This window comes from Epinephelus moara, chromosome 4 (genome assembly GCF_006386435.1).
Source record: "Epinephelus moara isolate mb chromosome 4, YSFRI_EMoa_1.0, whole genome shotgun sequence".
Classification (NCBI taxonomy): Eukaryota; Metazoa; Chordata; class Actinopteri; order Perciformes; family Serranidae; genus Epinephelus; species Epinephelus moara.
The window spans coordinates 8,989,934-9,007,767 of NC_065509.1; the positions used below are offsets into that span (position 1 = coordinate 8,989,934).

General features: G+C 39.7%; 1 protein-coding gene across 1 annotated transcript in view; it reads right to left on the reverse strand.

Annotated features, from left to right (window-relative positions):
• si:ch211-159i8.4 (matrix-remodeling-associated protein 5) overlaps window positions 1–13,156 on the reverse strand; it is a 37,517-nt gene extending 24,361 nt beyond the window's left edge. Inside the window, exons 1-4 of the mRNA XM_050043199.1 lie at window positions 12,933–13,156; window positions 9,204–9,350; window positions 4,211–4,333; window positions 2,461–2,597 (exon numbers count right to left, since the gene is read on the reverse strand). Of these exons, the coding sequence (XP_049899156.1) occupies window positions 2,461–2,597; window positions 4,211–4,294 (221 nt within the window). The 5' untranslated portion in view covers window positions 4,295–4,333; window positions 9,204–9,350; window positions 12,933–13,156. The remainder of the gene's footprint in view (window positions 1–2,460; window positions 2,598–4,210; window positions 4,334–9,203; window positions 9,351–12,932) is intronic.
• Window positions 13,157–17,834: the final 4,678 nt, after the last annotated feature.

Consider the following 17,834-nt stretch of genomic DNA (forward strand, 5'->3'; position numbering starts at 1 on the left):
TGCCTTAGAGCCAAAATCCACATGGTATCTGCTCTCCATCAGTGAGCATAGTTTTCACATGTCATGCATGCTGGTTCTGGTCTTTAAGGAACACCAAAGCACAAGTGCAACCAACAGCTCACTTGGAACACATGTTACATTTGTAACTGCTTAGATTTGTGAGCACAACTTGATTACTTAACGTGTATATATATATTATATATTTATAACTTGTCTGTCAGTTGTTTGTCAATAAAACTTGCAGATGTGTTGCTTCATGACCCCCCAGGGGTCAATGCACAATTGTACAGAGGCATCCCCGAAAAGCACGCACTCTGTGTTCAATCAGTTGTCATTCATTATATTATAAAACAGATTAGGGTTGTATAGTGTTTTTACAACTTCAACTAAACAGGTTTGCTAATGATAGAGGTTTAACCAATGTATTTGCCAATGAGGAAGGAAACAAATTTGCCAGCTGTTGCATCCGTTAAGTTTTAATAATATCATTATGTCTTCGAGCTCATCTGATCACATCCCTGGTATTAAGTCAATGTAGAAACAGTTGCTTGACTGAAATATTGTTGATTAGCCATGAAAATGTTTTGTTTAATGCTCTTTTGTAGCCTTGTTACAACTGTAACTCACACTGTTACAATTAAGACTCACATGCTCCTCATTTGTAACACTGGACAGTGACCACTTTGACCAAGTGTTTTTTGATAGAAGACATATGTAGGTAAAACAATCTCTTAGTAAAAGTATGAAAAGAAAAAAAAAAAAACACAATTGAGAGGACCCTCCCCTAATTAACATTACCCAACACGCTCACACACAGTGAGGACCTAGGCACAAAGTTGTAGAATGAAATGCTCCTTGGCCTTGGAAGAGACACTGTGTTGTGTCACTACTGTAGGTAGTTAGCTAAATAGTTAAGTGCTAACTCTTGCAGCTTACATTTGAGCAACAACACTCATTAAACCACTCCTTACACTTTTGCTGTTGTGTTCTTGGTTTTGGACAGGCCAAAAATAGACACCATTCTCCATATTCTTTATCTTTATATACAGAGAAGCAATTTTACTGCAACCCCATGCACATGGGCCTGCATTGGACAATCACTTTCTGGGGGAGGGCTAAGCAACTTGTCAACAGGAGGAAGCCAGAAATGCACAGTCAGCCTCTACTCATGTTGCTGCCATGTGGAAATCACGTAATTATGTCATGCATCTGCAATGATATATTATATTCCATGTATCTGTTTATGTGTGCCGTGTCTGTTTTTGGGCCGTTTCCACCATGCAGTATGTCTTTAAAATGGTTAGATCAGAGCCATAAAGCAAAGGCAAGAATGACCTATAGTTGTAGGAATCTATTACTTTATTCAGTTTGACCTGAAGGGGGTGGTGTAATTTAATATAAAATAACACTTACTGTTGCCAAGCCCATCCTAATGTAATCCCTGCAGTGTAATACTGGCCATTTAAATATTATATGAATTCTGTTTTGGTTCAAGATGCAGATTACCTGGAATTCACTGATAGCTTCCACAGTGCTGCTCCCACAGTGCAGAAGCACATATGGAGACAGTTTACGTCCTGTGGACTGAAGCTTGGCAACGCATTGTAGCTTTTGTGATCATGTACCTACTGAAATGCTTTATCACATCCTTGCATTAGCCCTATAGCCAGTCATGAAGAGCTGGAGAGCTATTTTAAGCACAAATGTAATGCACCTGAATTGCAGTGATAATGTAGCTGTTTCCACACGCAAATGGAAAGCCTCCTGTGAACAATAGTGTAGCTCTGGCTGCTGCTTGCCAAGTAGTTTACCGTGTAAATATGTATTGTTTAGAGCCAATTATCAGACAAGGATGTTTGCTACATACAAAACGCTGGCTGGGCTATTTCTCTGCTGTGCTGGAGGGCAGTGAACGCTCCGTCCTCATGGAAGCGATTAGGAGATTTATTCCCTCCGGAGTCAATTCAATACCACATGCTGGTGCTAAGCCCTTATCTTCTGGGTTAAAAGCAGATGTTGTCACATTAAATGCACCATAGGCTGTGTGCTGATTACCCTGCTGATGAGACTGCTGTCTTTGGTATAAAACTGGCTTCTTTTGTTCTTAAAGAGGGCTGACATATGATAAACTGATGGCATGCAGAAGCAATGTTTTCATGATCTCACCCTCTAAGGCAAAAGATAAATCCTCTGTTGAATCCATGGAATAAAAAAGTGATCTCAAAAGAACAGCCTCGACAACCAAAAAGCACTTGCTTCAGCATTTTGGTTTGTGAGTTATTAGAGGCAGAGTTGATCATTTGTTAGCCAAAGAAAACACTTCTCTGACAAATCACCTACTCCACATTCCACACTGTTTCCTGTAGAGTGTTTAGTTTTCCTCCCCATGGGCTGTCACCGATGACAATGTCTCAATGCTTCTGTGAGCATGTGTGTTTATGTATAGTGATTGAGCCTTACCCAAGGTTGAGCCTCTCTGTGTCTTTAGGGAAGGTTTTTGGTATGGAAGTGAGGTGTCTGAACGTACAGTGGACCTCTTTAACACCCGGACAGCTACAGCTCCGTGGGCAGGATGGGATGGCCTGTATGGGGGAGATCTACAGAAAGGAGAGGAGAAAGAAAGAGCCGATAAAGAAAGGAAAGGTTAATAACAGAGAGCAATCAGATGGAGGAGGTTAGACATAAAATGAAAGAGAGAGCAGAGAGGATATATGAGAGAAGGTATAATAGAGGAGGTATGAGAAAGCAGTAAGCAGAGGCAAATTCAGAAATTCAAAAAAGATGAGATAAGAGAAGGAGAAGCAAACAGATGAGTTCAGGCCTGTGTAGGCACCAGCAGTTTGGAAAGAAATCAATACCAAGTGAAAGAACTTGAGGCTTATATTAAATAAACCAGGTGTGCTAACATTGTGCCCTCCTGTGCCCAGTTTCATCAAGATGAATTCAATATTTCCTTGGATGAGCTGTAGTTTTTAAATAAAAATATACACTTTATTCACATTTCTACCCTTATGTCATGTTTTTGTCTAACCCATAACTTTACTTAACTTACCCAGCTGGCACCAGATGTCAACATGATGTCAGAAAGACGTTGGACTCGTACATCAAACAGACTTTAACTTTTGGTTGGCATGAAAATCGGTTTGATGATATTTAGTTGGGTAGTCAATAACATTCTGATTTGCAGACGATGGGTTTTGTTCTCCATCCCTCATGACTATATGTCATTTATCTACATCAAGATGACGTTGGCATGAGATTTTTGGAAGACGCTGGAGTTTGGTTATTTAACAACACAACTTAAAATCAACTAAATATCAACGTCATCTGTTGTCAGTATGTCAAATTGACATTGGCATTAGACACCCTGACACTGAATTTTTGTCACTCGACATCACAACCTAACTAAATAGCAGCATCTAACAATGTTGACATTGACAATAAGACTGCGACTTCTGTTTGGAGTGGTTTCCCAATAAAGTAACACCTACAGCACAACAACATTTTTACATTGTCTTCACAGCCAGTAAACAGCCTGTAGTAAGCTGGCTCTTTTTTGTAGATTGACAGGTGGGTGAATTCACAACCCGTAGATTATGGTCACTGATAGCAATATTATTTGTGCGTCACTTGCAACTGCCTAACTAACCCTTCAAGATCCAATTCAAAGAAGATATTGCACTAATTATATGAGAGCCCAAACACAGTCATAAAGTTTTGCAGCTGAGTGCCATTTCTTTGTCTAATTGCAGTTATTCATGTGGCAAAGTATAAAGTGTTGTCTTCGCACTGAGAACACAGCAGGCAGATCAATGGTGGAGAGAAAAATAAACCAGAAATGTTCAGACTGTGAGCTACAGGTCCTGACTAACTGTGTGTGTGACAACTAGAACTGATCTTTGTGAATTGGACTGTTTTTGTAAAGAGTCATATTTGCATAGAAATGAGTCAGATTTGAGCCAAATGTATGTGTATTACCTCATTTGAATATGTGCAAATAGCACAGGAGCCCGAGATGTTATTTGCTTGGTAGCGCAGACAGGGGTGCATTTCACCATTTGTGGATGCTTTTGAGAATTACACATTTTTGTTTTTATGAATTTGCCCCTAAGTGTCACAATGTAAGTGACTTTTATCAGTCAAGCTTTGCTGATTTAAGCAACTAAGCACTGGCTTCTATAAAAAGAGAGCTTCTGCAATGAAGATATACCGTTTGCCATAGCAGTGATGAGAAGAGCAGGGGAAACCATGCTGCGGCCAACCTGCAGATGTTGGCGCACCACCACAGCGCCATGACTGGATGGCTGTCTGATGGCTCACGTCATCAATACACCTGCAGGATGGGATAAAGTGATTTAGATGCACAGATTTATGTCCAAACATTAGAAACATATCATGATGTAGTGTAGTGATATAGCTACTGATCTATGCACACAGTAGATAATGATGTACATAAAGTGACCCACTTGCAACCTGTACAAAGTATGCTCTATAATACCTCTTGCCCATTCCCTAATGGGATGGGCTCCAGGCTCTCATGACCCTGAACAGGATAAGCAGTTTATAGAATGGATAGATGGATGGGACAATAAGTAGAGTTATAATTTAGTTCATACATCCAGCAGATACAGAGCAAAAATGAATCTGTGTGGGTTTTTGACCTCCAGCAAGTCTTGAGGGAAATATCTGACTCCATTATGTTCACCAACTATGTAGTTGCTAACTATGAACTAAAACAGCAAAGTTACAAGCCATCAAATAAAAACAATGAGCTAAAAGAGGCTAAAAATCATCACAGAGTTGAGGGATGTATGGGTTTATCACTACGAGCAACCCCTTTCACTGATACATATTCATATGATCTATTGGTAATAAACATGTAAGTAAACATGTTTCTGAATGAATGAATGAATGAATGAACTTTATGACTGAATGAATTAACTTTATTCATAAAGCACCTCTCATGCACAAAGTGCATTATGATTTAGTGGAAGAGACAAACAGCAAAGAAATAAAACCATACAATTATACAACACTCATTCAGGGATAAAAGAGGAGAATAAACAGATTTATCAATCAATAATTAATCAAGTAACAGAAAATACATATATACAAACATATTAAGAATACTAAAACAGATAGCTGCTAGTTATAGGCTATGTTAGAAAGATATGTTTTCAGTCGCTGTTTAAAACTGTCCACTGTTTAGATTGCTGTTACAGTACTTATACATATAAGCCAAATGCACAAGCAGGAAGCCCTTAATAGTATACACATAGCTTTTAGTGCATGGGCGTATTGTGTGTATCTGCACACACTCACACACACACACACACACACACACACACACTCAATACTCAACAGATATCTCTTTTAACCTCTTTTACCTGATGAGTTCTTTAAGCAGCAATAACTAACTCTCAGATTAAGTTGTTAGCTTTGGCTAGACATGATGAAAGAGAAAATTAACATAATGACTTGCAAAATGCAGCACATTAAGAACCACTTTACACATGCCCAAGCGGGTACACTCACAAATGTTAGAGGAGGAAAGAAAGAAAGAAAGAAAGAATTCACATGATAGCATTAGTAAGACTGAGAGAGGTGAAAGCTGTGAGAAATCTTCATGGCTGAGTAAGCTGACAACTGTAGCAGCTCTCCGAATACCAAACTATTCGCCCTCAAGGTTGATAAAACACGTCAGAGAGGTTTGAACACTCGATTAAATCCTGCTCGTGTTCACTACACCTCTCAGAGACTCTCAGACTCAAACTCAGCAGTGTAAATCCCCTTTTATCCGACATAATCATGTCCAAAACTACAGGAAGGCATATGTGTATATTTGAAGACACACAATAGACACATTATCTGTCATCACTGGGGATTAATGACTCAAAGTCACACTCTGGTAGGTCAAACAAATACGGTACAGTGCAACACAATACAAAAGACAGCAGAGTGGAAAATAACCACTTAACATTGGCAGTTGTGGTTTGCTACAGCGCCAGGTGGTTTGGCACTCACTGTGTTGGTTTAAATGTTAACATGCTCCTCTGAGGGAATTACATACCAATTACATACAGCCACACACACACACACACACACACACACACACACGTCTGATAGTTGAAAAACTCAGAGGGGAGAGGGAAATGGGCGGAGCAAGAGAAAGAGAAGTATTCACAGGTAGAACCAAATAAAACACTGACATATTTTGAAGTCACTAGAGGCCAGTTTGGGGTTTCTGGTTTCCACTTCTATCTCTGTGTTCTCTCCACTCAGGGAGGCTAATTTACCTAACAGCTGTGTGTGTGTGTGTGTGTGTGTGTGTGTGTGTGTGCTTGGTGTGTGTGTGCTTGGTTTGTGACATTTGCGACAGGAAGACAGGAGGAAAGTGTCCTAAAATTTGACCTGGATCATGATGGATTATTGATATTCATGCTTTCTCTCTCTCTCTCTCTCTCTCTCTCTCTCTCTCTCTATCTCTCTCTCACACACACACACACACACACACACACACCGGTCTGGACTTCCTGATCTGACAAACACATTAACCTACATAGAGGTTAGTAAGGCTCGCTGTTGACTTCAGTGATGACAGCTGAGATCAGACGAAATGTTTCCAACAGAGAGATTATCTTCAGATTGTTACAAGTGAAAACTGGTGAAACGAATAACAAATGTAACATTCTCAATGCCAAGAAATTCATGTTACTTTAACATGAGGGTCTACAAGGTAGAGGCCAAAGCCATGTTGGCTCTGCAATATGACATCCACCACTGTGGTGAATGTCGGAGCGAAAGGGAACTCAATGTATCCTACTGTGTTTTACATTTTTGTCTGGGTTGACATAACAAGAGTCTACAGCCGTGCTAGCAGCTTTGTGAGGCCCCGATCACACAGAAAGTGACACAGTGTGAGGCGCAACACATTGCTTTTTTTAAAAATTGAATGCCACTAGTAAAAAAACACACTTGCTGCTCCTGTCTATTGTTGCCAGGCAACCACCTCATCAAATCCTTACCCTAACCTTCCCGTGTTATCAGTCTATCGGTTGTTTTTTTCTTTTGTATGTTTGTTTTAGCTTTTTTATCATATTCATTTCACAGTAAATGTAGTAGTTACTAAAATGGACAGAGGGTACTTGCTGTAGCTCTGGTGGAGGGTGAGAGGTTGTCAGCAAATAGTTTGTTGGGCACAGGGAAACGGAGATCTGTGTGGGTACATGAGACCCTGAAAAAGAGGGTGGATCACAGAAAGTACCAACAGTTGGTCCAGGAGCTTCACCTCAATGATGGCCATGTCTAGGCATATTTTAGGATGACTCAGAGTCAGTTTGACAACCTGCTGTCTACCATTGGACCTAGCATAACAAAAATGAATACTAACCACAGGGTGTCCACTGATCCTGCCGAGCAACTGAACACCAATATCTCCTCCATTTGTTACCAACTGTAAACTTGTTGTGACCATAGAGGGTCAAATCATCCGACTGGACAATGGGAAAAAGGCGGAGATGACGTGGGGCGCTTTTCCGTTTTGAGTTTAAGTTTTTTCAAATTGAGGAGTTCAGAGTGCTCAGGCAAAAATGGCAGGTACGTGTCTAGAGCGCAAAAATGCGAAGCGCGTAGCAACGAAAAAACAGTAGGCCTAAGCAAAAAGCCTCACTCTCATTAAAACAATTGACCTATGGCTAAGCCCCACCTTCAAACGCGATGAGCCAATCACAGTGCGTATAGCCATTCCCATACACTTGGACGTTCTCTGCCTGGACGTTCATTGAAATACATTACAAAAAGTCAGTTTTGTTCGGTTTTATGAGCTTTTTCTGAGATTTGAAGTTTAAAAATGGTCAAACGGTGTGCATGGGGTACATGCAACTCCAACTAAAGGTATCCTGAGAGGCTGGGCTACGAGGTGTATTTTTTTACACCTTAAACCGAGAAAAGTGTCTCCTTTGGATAAAGTTGTGTGGCAACGTTAGACCACAACATCAACTCAACGTGAATAAGATTAACAAGGATGTCTACATCTGTTCTAAGGTAAGACAACATTGTGTTTGAGGCAACATATTGTCACTTTGCTGGAAAGAAATATAAAGTTATCTTTAACATCTCTAGCTAACGTTACCTAAAGTTAGCCTAGTGTTAGCTCCTAGCTGCGTTGTTCATCATGCCACCTTGTTTGCTGGGAGTTCATTAGCCTATTTTGTTCTAGTTTTGTACTTTGGTGATCGTACATCATTGTTAGCTGTTGTCCAGGGGGCTCTAGTTAAACTAACGTTAACTTCTAGAGCTTAGCTTCATTAACTTATCTGTAATCGCAGAGATAACAAAGGTTGGCAAAGGTTAGCCATAGGTCAATTACAAAAAGCTGCTTCCAGCTGATAAAACATTTTCTGTCTGATTGGGGCTTGAGAGCTCAATTTAGGCACAGCAGTGCCTTGAGCTTAATGCTAATTTTGACTCACTAACATGATAATGTTTAGCAAGTAAAATGTTGACCAAGTTTATCATCTGGCATGTTAGTTTGCTAACATTTCATGTCATTAGTTTTAAATTTTGGACGGAAAAAAAATGACGACACTAGATCAAAGGTCAGGGCCTCACCAAAATAAGTAAACTTCATCCTGAGGAGGAGATGAGTATGTGTATGAAATTTCATGGCAATCCACCCAATAGTTAAGATATTTCACTCTGGACCAAAGTGGAGGACCAACGTTGCTTGCCAAGGTCGAGAGTTAATTTTAACATTCACACTCAAAATATAAGAATATGCTTTTGAAATATGATAACAATCATTTATTTATCCACAGAGGGGAATCCTCTCATCTTGCATTCTCCACAGGGAGGTCAGAGGTCAAAGGTCCACTAACAGAAGTTCATTGTGCAAGGATAGTAGGAGCTTGAACTTCTGCTCTCAGGTCTCTAATGACTTTGCCACCTTGTGGCCACGATCATAAAAGTTTATGCTAAACATTTTTAAAAAGTTACTATCTGACATTGGTCATAGGATATACTATATGGCTCACAATGAATGTCCCATATTGTCTGCGTAAACGTGGTCATCAGCTCTATAATTTAAATAACATGTTGAAAGGATATTGGATGCATTTTATTAGGTGTTACACAGAGCTGTTCAGTGACCCTTACTTATAATGTGATTAAGTATGACTAGAGTCTGTAGCTGCAGCAGCTCCTACCTTGACTTTACACAGCAGTAAAGGTGTCCATTCAGTCGGTCTCCAGTATCAAGAGCTATGATGATCACAGGTAGACGCTGTCAGCCAGCTAATTTTCTGCTCCTGCTCTCCTCTAATAATGGCTTTACCAGCTCCCCTGTGTTAGCACTTTGGAGACAGACAGAGGACAGCAGAGGAAATGAGAGGAGAGGGGGAAACAGAGAAGAGGAGAAAGGAAAGGATGTAGAGGAGGAGAGGACAGCAGAATAGAAAGAGAAAACAGATGAGGAGATGAGAAAAGGGTTTTCCTGTACAATGAAATCACTTAGTACCCCTCCCAGACTCTCACCTGACAGAGATAAAGTACTTCCAGTCAAGGAGCCAGACCATTACACTGTCTGACCTACTGCTTATCAAAATCATATGTTCACTGGCACATAGTGTTTTTCCTCTAAATCCTGCCAAAATACATCCCTGACTCCTTTGTTTCCTTCTATATAGTCTTTCTTTCCACCTCACAATCATCCACATCTTCTGTCGTATACTTTTAAAAACAGTCAGTGAATGAACTAACTTTAATATGTTAAAGTCATCTAAAAATAAATATTTAATGAATGAAGGATGGGCAGAAACAGGAAAGGCTATACTGTACCTTAAAATACGAGAACATAGAAACCCTACCAGTAGATCATTGGATCATTGACTAAAATAAGCATACAGTGTTTTGAATGATAGCAGGAGTAGCCAGTGTGTAGCAAAATAAAAATGAAGGCTAATATCTTGGTGGTTAAAAGTTGTATGTTTTTATTTATTAGATTTAACTCAATACAGTTGATGTGTAGGTTGAATTTGAGAAGATGCCCGAAACTGTCACTTAAGTAACTTGCAATGTAAACAAACTAAAAGAAGATATTTATTACTTATACCCTGTAATTTCTAACGAGTTTTGGTTTCACTAGTCAAGGTTTTAAGATCTCCAACCCATAGACTGCCACCACCCAGGAGCAATGGAGCTAAACGGCCAGGGTAGGCCTACGTGCAGGTATACAGGGTATATTAACTTATTTTTTGGGTCGTTTCAGCCAAAAGCCATTGGAATAAAAACAAGAGTATATCCACTTCCTCTTCAGTAACCTACCCATCTACCTGGTAGCAAACCCACGTCATCAACTACCACTACACCACTTAGCTACTTACATAGAAATTACATTAGATAAACTGAAGCTGATGGTGCCACTGCAGTTGTACTATTATAGCACATACTGTTCATTAGAAGTAAGTGTCTTCTGAAATTCTGGGTTTTACGTGTAATTGCATTGCAAACAACAAGCTCTGTATCTCCTTGGCCTCATTGTTGACACTGTTTCTAGTGCAGTGTGTGTGTCACTTATGGGTGTATTCATTCATGCGCTCGAATACACCCTTTGTCTGCAATTACAGTATGGTGGTAAATAGGGTGTTATGCTAACCTCTGGTTATAGTAGCCAAATTGCAGTTAAGAAAAGTTAAAAAAACGCCAGTTTCCTTTAATAGCTTGTGACATCATCGGGTAACTTTGCCCAGGTCTGTGAGCAACCAAAATCTGCTTTACCTGGAGACAAAGACTAGTGAGTACCTACACCATATTGTTGTGGAAGTCTTGTAAGCTGTTACCTTTGCAGAACTGTTAGCATATCGAGTGTAGCCTATAATTTCTATTTATCACTAGCTTCTGATAGCTAGGCTGTTTGTGTATGCTAGCTCAGGACTAGCTAATGCTTGTATTTTACAGTGTGTATATCTGCAATGTCTACATTAATGGTGGTAAGTACAATGTTATGCTAACCTAATTTAGCAAAACTGTGACTGTCAGAGCCAGGTTAATACAATGCCAGAATTTTAAAATCCATCCATTCTACCACTAGCTAGCTAAGGAGATATTTCACACACCTTTTGAGACGTCCAGTATGATTGCCCGAGTGTGGCTAAAGCTTGCATGCAGCACCATCAGTCAAAAATCTACCAACCATGCAAATCTTGGTGTCTTTGCTTAATAACTTAAAACAGATCAAAAGTCAAACCAGACTCCTTAATACATGGTGTGTTCCTTTAAGAATGTCTGACTGAGGCCAATACATCTTCATGTCAAAAGCATTACGCTGACTGCCAGCCAAGTCAAAGCTGCTCCATTCAAGATAACACATGTCAAGAGATGACTACAATATGATTCCCACATGTTTTCATGCAAGTCTTTAATATCATGTGTTATCCATATATCCTCATTCACAAATCTCTTTTAACATAATATGTAGAGTGTTGCTATCGGATACTAACCTTGCCTTCCAAAGGTTATTTGGCAAGCTTAACAGCGATGCTTTATGATTGACAGACACATATTGGAACATTTGTAATTAACATATTCAGGGTTTTAACACGATGATCCTACTTATTTCACCTGCGTCTGGATTATGGTAATTTATTTAAATTTATGACATAGAGATATGACTTTTTCATATTCTGAAGAGACCTCTGAGGGTAAAAAGAGTACACTCTGGTTTCATAAGTCTGTTTTATTTATGGTCATTATAAAACCTGTAAGGGCTTAAACATGGAACAAATGTGTTTTTTTCTTTTTGTGTCACAAAGCAAAGGTTTCACTTACACCGTATATTTAGGATAAAAACCAAAATCCTCTGACCTTAACTGATCGCTTAAACTATTTAATAGGCAGATTCCTTTGAGAATTCCTTTCCAAGTAGTGGCTGTAAATCTCTCAAAGTTTTATCATGGCTTGCTGCAGTGGCACGGAGAGAAGCTCAGGTGGCTTTTAAGTAAATCTAGAAGTACTCTGTACTCTCTATGTAAAATCTAACCAGCTTTCATCCGTCTGTTGTTTGTTATTACTGAAAGCTGGCCGCCTTTAGTCAGTAAAACAAAGATGCATGTAGCTAATAAATACTTAAGAGTATTTATACAGAGCGTCTGTTCCCCTCAAGTGCTCATTGGTACCAGTATGACTGAAATGCACTTTGTCAAAGGACCTAGTTCTAGTAAACAAACTTTCCAAGCAACAGGCTGATGGAGATTTCTATGTCTTGCACACAGTATATCAAGTATAAATATTTGCTATTTCAGATGCTCTTTGAACATAATCATATGACAATCTTTTGCAGCCTTTTTTAGGTTACATATAGTCCAGAAAAATCCAAGAGCTTTTGAAAATGAGCTGTATTTCACAGTTTTCCTGATACTTGTGGACAAAGAGTTGCTCTGTAGACCAAAGTAAACAGCACTGCACTGTGTACCATGCTAATTCTACTCAATTAAATCAACAGATGAGTTACTGTGACACCAACCACATCTGTCACTACATGACAGTCAGTATGAAATCAGATTCCAAAGTGAGATGGCACGCTCGGGGGTTGCAAATACAACTGCGGCTCTAAAGCTGTCATTTTTACAACCTTTTGACACTCAGTCGTCAACCTCCGCTTATTTAACTGACACTTTCAGATGAGGACAATTAGTCGTCAGCCATACATCAACTTCTGTCAGTTAACTGTTAAAAAATGACACTCAGCCCATGCAAACGTTCAGGCTATTGCATCACTGCATGTGAGAAAAGTTTTAAATGAGCATCTCTGTATTAAAACCAGAAATCTGCACAGAAAACTAACAAACCTTTAACCTAAACAACAGCCTCTGTTAAAATTACTTTTACATCTGGGAGCATTTAACAAGTTCTCATTATCAAAACCACAAGAGACTCACCTGGAAATTCCTCCAGTTAAGGAAAGGATAAACAGTTGAAGTAAAGAAATAGACTCCAGAACAAAGTCCTTTAGTTTTCACAGCAGGCTGGAAAGACCAAGTTTTACAGGGAAACAGGCATAAAAAAGTATCCAGTTGATGTATTAGTCCTTTGGATGTTTGCTGAGTTGTAAAGCCACTGAGGTCCCGAGGTCTGTGAAAGAGAGAGCAAGAGAGGGGATGGAGCACTCTGTGTGTGTATGTCTGTGCCTGTGTGTGTGCATTAGTTTGACCCTCTGTTGGTCCTTAAAGCATCTGGATTTCAGATTAACTTCTTTCCCTCTTTCTCGTCCCGTTCTGTAACTGTGCGGTCAGGAATGCAGCTTCTCCATCCCCTCCTACACCTACGCTCCTTCCTTCACCTCCTCCATTCATCTCCATTCCCTCTTTTTGCTTTAACTATCCCTCGCTCTCCCTCGCTGATAGTCTTGACTTCCATTTCACAAAAGCAATCCTGGTGGAAACATTATCACTTTCCTTTCCGTTTCCACTGTTTTTCTCACTTTCCCACTCCTCTGTGTGTCTTTCTTTTTTGCCTCCCGTCTCTTATCTCTGCTTTCTTTCTCTTTCCCCTCTCTGCCTGTTTTTCTCTTCACACGCTCTCACCTTTCCAACCCTCCACCTCCCTCTTTCTCTCTTTTCTCCCTCTTGAGGTACATTACAGCTTTTGAACAGAGACAATTATAATAATCCGCCTATAGATATGGAGCCTCTGCCGGCAGCTACACACACTGACACGTACTTTGCAAGAGTTGGCAGGCAGTCAATATCATTCATGTGAGCTGCCTGGATAAAATTTACAGTGAATCCAATAGGATGGGGAGGTTTTAACGGTCCAATTGTCTATTAAGCCCTGATGCCGTATGTAATACCTGCAGTGTTGACACACTGTGGCACCATACCTTGTCTGTGTCGACATAGCAATTTACAGGACTGAAGGCAGTTTTTGTCATGCAGAAATGTAAAGTCTGGGCTTTTCAGAACATCACTGGTGGCATGCAATGGCTAAATACAAGTCATTTTGCTTGTTGACAATGTAATAGGCTTGATCTTGTGGCTAACATTTGGAAACACTTAAGTCACTGACCTGCTCATTTGTTGTTGGAGTCAAACTCTAAACAAATCTATATAAATAGGTCTTTTGTTACAGAGCTCTTTTGTTAATGTGCCCACATTTATGTACTTTAGTTCAGTTAGAGAAGAAAGAGATGGAGCCATTCATGTGTGCGCCACAAGCCAAAGCTTGTAAAACATTTAGCAAAAGCCTGTTGGTATAAAGCTGGAGCAGTTGAAGAGTTGTTTTTTTCTTTTCTTTGTTCCCACAACCACCCCCTTATTGGAGGACACTTATCTTTTTACTTTCGATTATAATTGTGTCTAAAAGCTATACCTAGGAAAAATAAATTAGTTACAATCTAATGCTTCAGTAAAAATGAAGAAAACAGGAGCAAGCTTCCATCTAAGAACATTGACATAAAATCCTGGAGCCTATCGGCTATTGGTCTGATAACAATAAGCCCCTGGGGCCAACGGCCAACATTTCAGGTGTTCTGGTGTAGCAAGCAATTATCTAGGCCAAGACTTTCTCTCCCATGCAGCAGCCATGCATCAAAAAATGCAGCTGCCCGGTGCGTCTTATGCAGACACTAAAGGGTGCCTGGGTAGGTCAGTATCAGACACTAACCATGCGTCTATATTTGAAGAGCTGGGAGTTAGACCAGGTTGCTATGAGCAGAAATCTGTGTTGAATGCAAATACATTTAAAAAAAAAAAAAAAAAGCTAAACTGTTGTCAGACGATAGCCAATATTAATATATAATAAGATTTCATTTGGCCAATGTTTCACCTCTTTTGCTCTCCACAGAGACTGTTTACCTACTGCTCAAACGTGATTGGTCAATACTACTCATACCACAGACTACAAAACACTTCCAATAGCAATATCTTGTCTTCTTGCCTACAGATACTTAAGTTTATCACCCGCCCTTTGCCAATCCCATCAAACTGCATAGATATCTTTTACTTGTAATTAGTTTGTGCAAGTAATACTCATGCTGTACATTTTACAGTCCTTTAAAGCATTTAGTCTGCAAGCTATTCTCCATGTTTGTGTTAAAAATAACGCTAACATATAGCACAAAATGTCACAACGTTCTTGCCGGTCATTTGGGTTCAGTATAAAAGTGTAATCTCTATTAAAATATTAGCACATATATATTTTCTGATCTGGATATTCTATCCATCATGATTGCTTGGTATCAGACCTTGGTATCACTGCCCACTTCTGTGATTTTTTTTTTTAGCAACTCAGCTAAGTAAGGTGTTGAGCTCACTTATTGTTCCCTGGTTGGAAAAAAACTGAGCCAATCAGAACTTATACATATAAAGATAGCTTTGTGGATTATTAGGGAGGACGTCATCTTCCTTTGACACAGCCTGAATGATATAAAAATAAGTAAACTGACACATGAACTCGATGTCAGGCTGAATATTGCATCGAGATGTAAGTTTGACAAACTCGACAGGATAGAGAGGGCATTCATACCAAAAGAAGGCTCACTATATTTACATGAAAAAATGATGCGTTTATATTGAATGACGTGTTTTTTCAGACCTGTGCCAGATTCAATATATGAATTCATTCATTCTTTTCTAATCCTCAGTTGTCTCACACAGGAGACAACTTCACTTTGACATCACTCAGCACTTTCTCTCTGCATTTTCTCTGGTATCCAACACCACTGTGCGCGCACACACACACACACACACACACACACACACACACACGCTAATACACATTTCAGTCATCAGCTCATCATAGTGATGATGGTGTCTGGTGCCAGTTCCATGGGCCAAATCTCATGGGCATTCTCGTGCCACCTTCTTTTTCTAACACACACACACACACACACACACACACACACACACACACACACACACACACATAAATGCATACACATACATGTACATGCACAAATACAAGCAGGGTCATTGTAAGCAATAACAAACTTTGCGTCCTGTTTTGACAGGCATCTTTTCTCCCTTTCTGTAATGTTTTTTGATGTGTTGTGACCATGTGTGTGCATTTTGGAGCAGTATGTGCACACCTGAACATTTCTAAAGCTCTTCCACGTCAGTGATAAAAATCTCCTTTTCTCTTTCTGTCTTCTGTGGCACCAACAGAACAATGAGCAGAACACTGAACACACCCTGAGCAAACTGGTTCAACACTAAACAGGTCAGACATTTTGCTGAATAGATTAGATTGATGAATTCCAGGTAGAAAAGACAAAACGCAAGCCGCTGACACTCCCAAACCCCTTTAAAGCTCTCCCAGATTGTCTCTCTAAGTACACTGAAGTACAATCTTGGAACCCATCAGCTATTGGTCTGGTGTGGATAGAGCCTTTGGGGGCAAAAGCCAGTATTTCAGGAGATCCAGTGCACATATCCAGGTCAAGACGTCCTCTTCCATGCGCTGCTCATTTCCGCTAATCCCCATAAACACATATCTATGTATGAATGCAGAAAAAAAAACAAAAATCAAAAGCTAAATCATTGTCATCATTGATAGGTTGCATTTTGGCCAATGTGTTCTGCCTCTCCACAAAGACTGTTTACCTGCTGCTAAAACTTGATTGGTCAATACTACTCAGACTACATACAAGAACCAGAATCCTTCTAATACCAGAATCAGGTTCTTGCCTACAGATTCTACACACATATGCAGAAAACAGTTTATAGAGATTAGTGAATCCCAAATTGGCACCCTGGGGTGCCTTGAGGATGTTCCAAGGGTGCAGCAAGATTTATCTTACACTTGTTCATTTATTGAGTGTTAGCCCTATTCACATGGGACTTATATTACCTGGGAACCTCCAGTAATTTGTAATAATTGTAGAGGTTGTCTGTGATCTTAATCATGTGTGAATCTTCCATGTCCGCAAATGACCTGCTATATTTCGCCAGACACAGAGGTCATGTGAGTTGGGGTTGTACTTGGGTTTTTCTCTGTGCCTCTTTTCTGCTGGTGAGTTCCTGGTTGATAACTTTGGAGTCTGCAAATGGCAGTTATGAATGAAAGTTTTGACAGCATTTTGGGTGCTTATCTTGCTACATTGCATAGAGACCCATTCGCAGATATAGCAAGCTCAAATCCATCAGAAGAGCGAAATCTCGAAAGATGATGAGATGGATGATCTGTGACAATGAGTGGTAGAATCGGTTCTGTTTATTCAATCCACATTTAAAATAAAAAGCAAAAAAAGGGCATTGTACATCGTAACATTTTACATCACTTCTAATAGTGCTGTGTGGTGTTTATGTGTTGTGTACAGTGGAGTTACAATTGACTGTGTGCATAATTTCTGGGATGTATTTCCCCTCTACAGACAGATTTGCTAATTGTGGCAATTCCTCCATCCATTTATTTTCCCCTGTTTACCCAAGGCCAGGTGGCTATGGATGTACACCTATGCAGCCGGTTCATGTGAGGCTAAACAAGGTGGTCGATTCCACTGAAATTAATTAATTTTACATACATACATATAATTTATCTGGTTATTTGTGTGCATGTCCTTTGTTCATCGTGACCCTCAGCTAAAGTTCAGTGTACAGTTTTATTATTCTGTCTTGACCTGTCTGTGATGAAGGCAACCTCCAGTAATTCCTTTTAAATCTCTTACCGTTGGTCTCTTATTCTCTTAATCTCACATGCTCTGAAGTTCTTTATCATACAGTCCTTCTCAATACTTAATCCCTCCAGCTCCATATTTCTATAATCTGCCTGCTTTCTGTCTTTGTTTCCTTACCCTATATTATAGTCCTGTAGGCTGACAAGAACATTTCAAAGCATATCCCCTT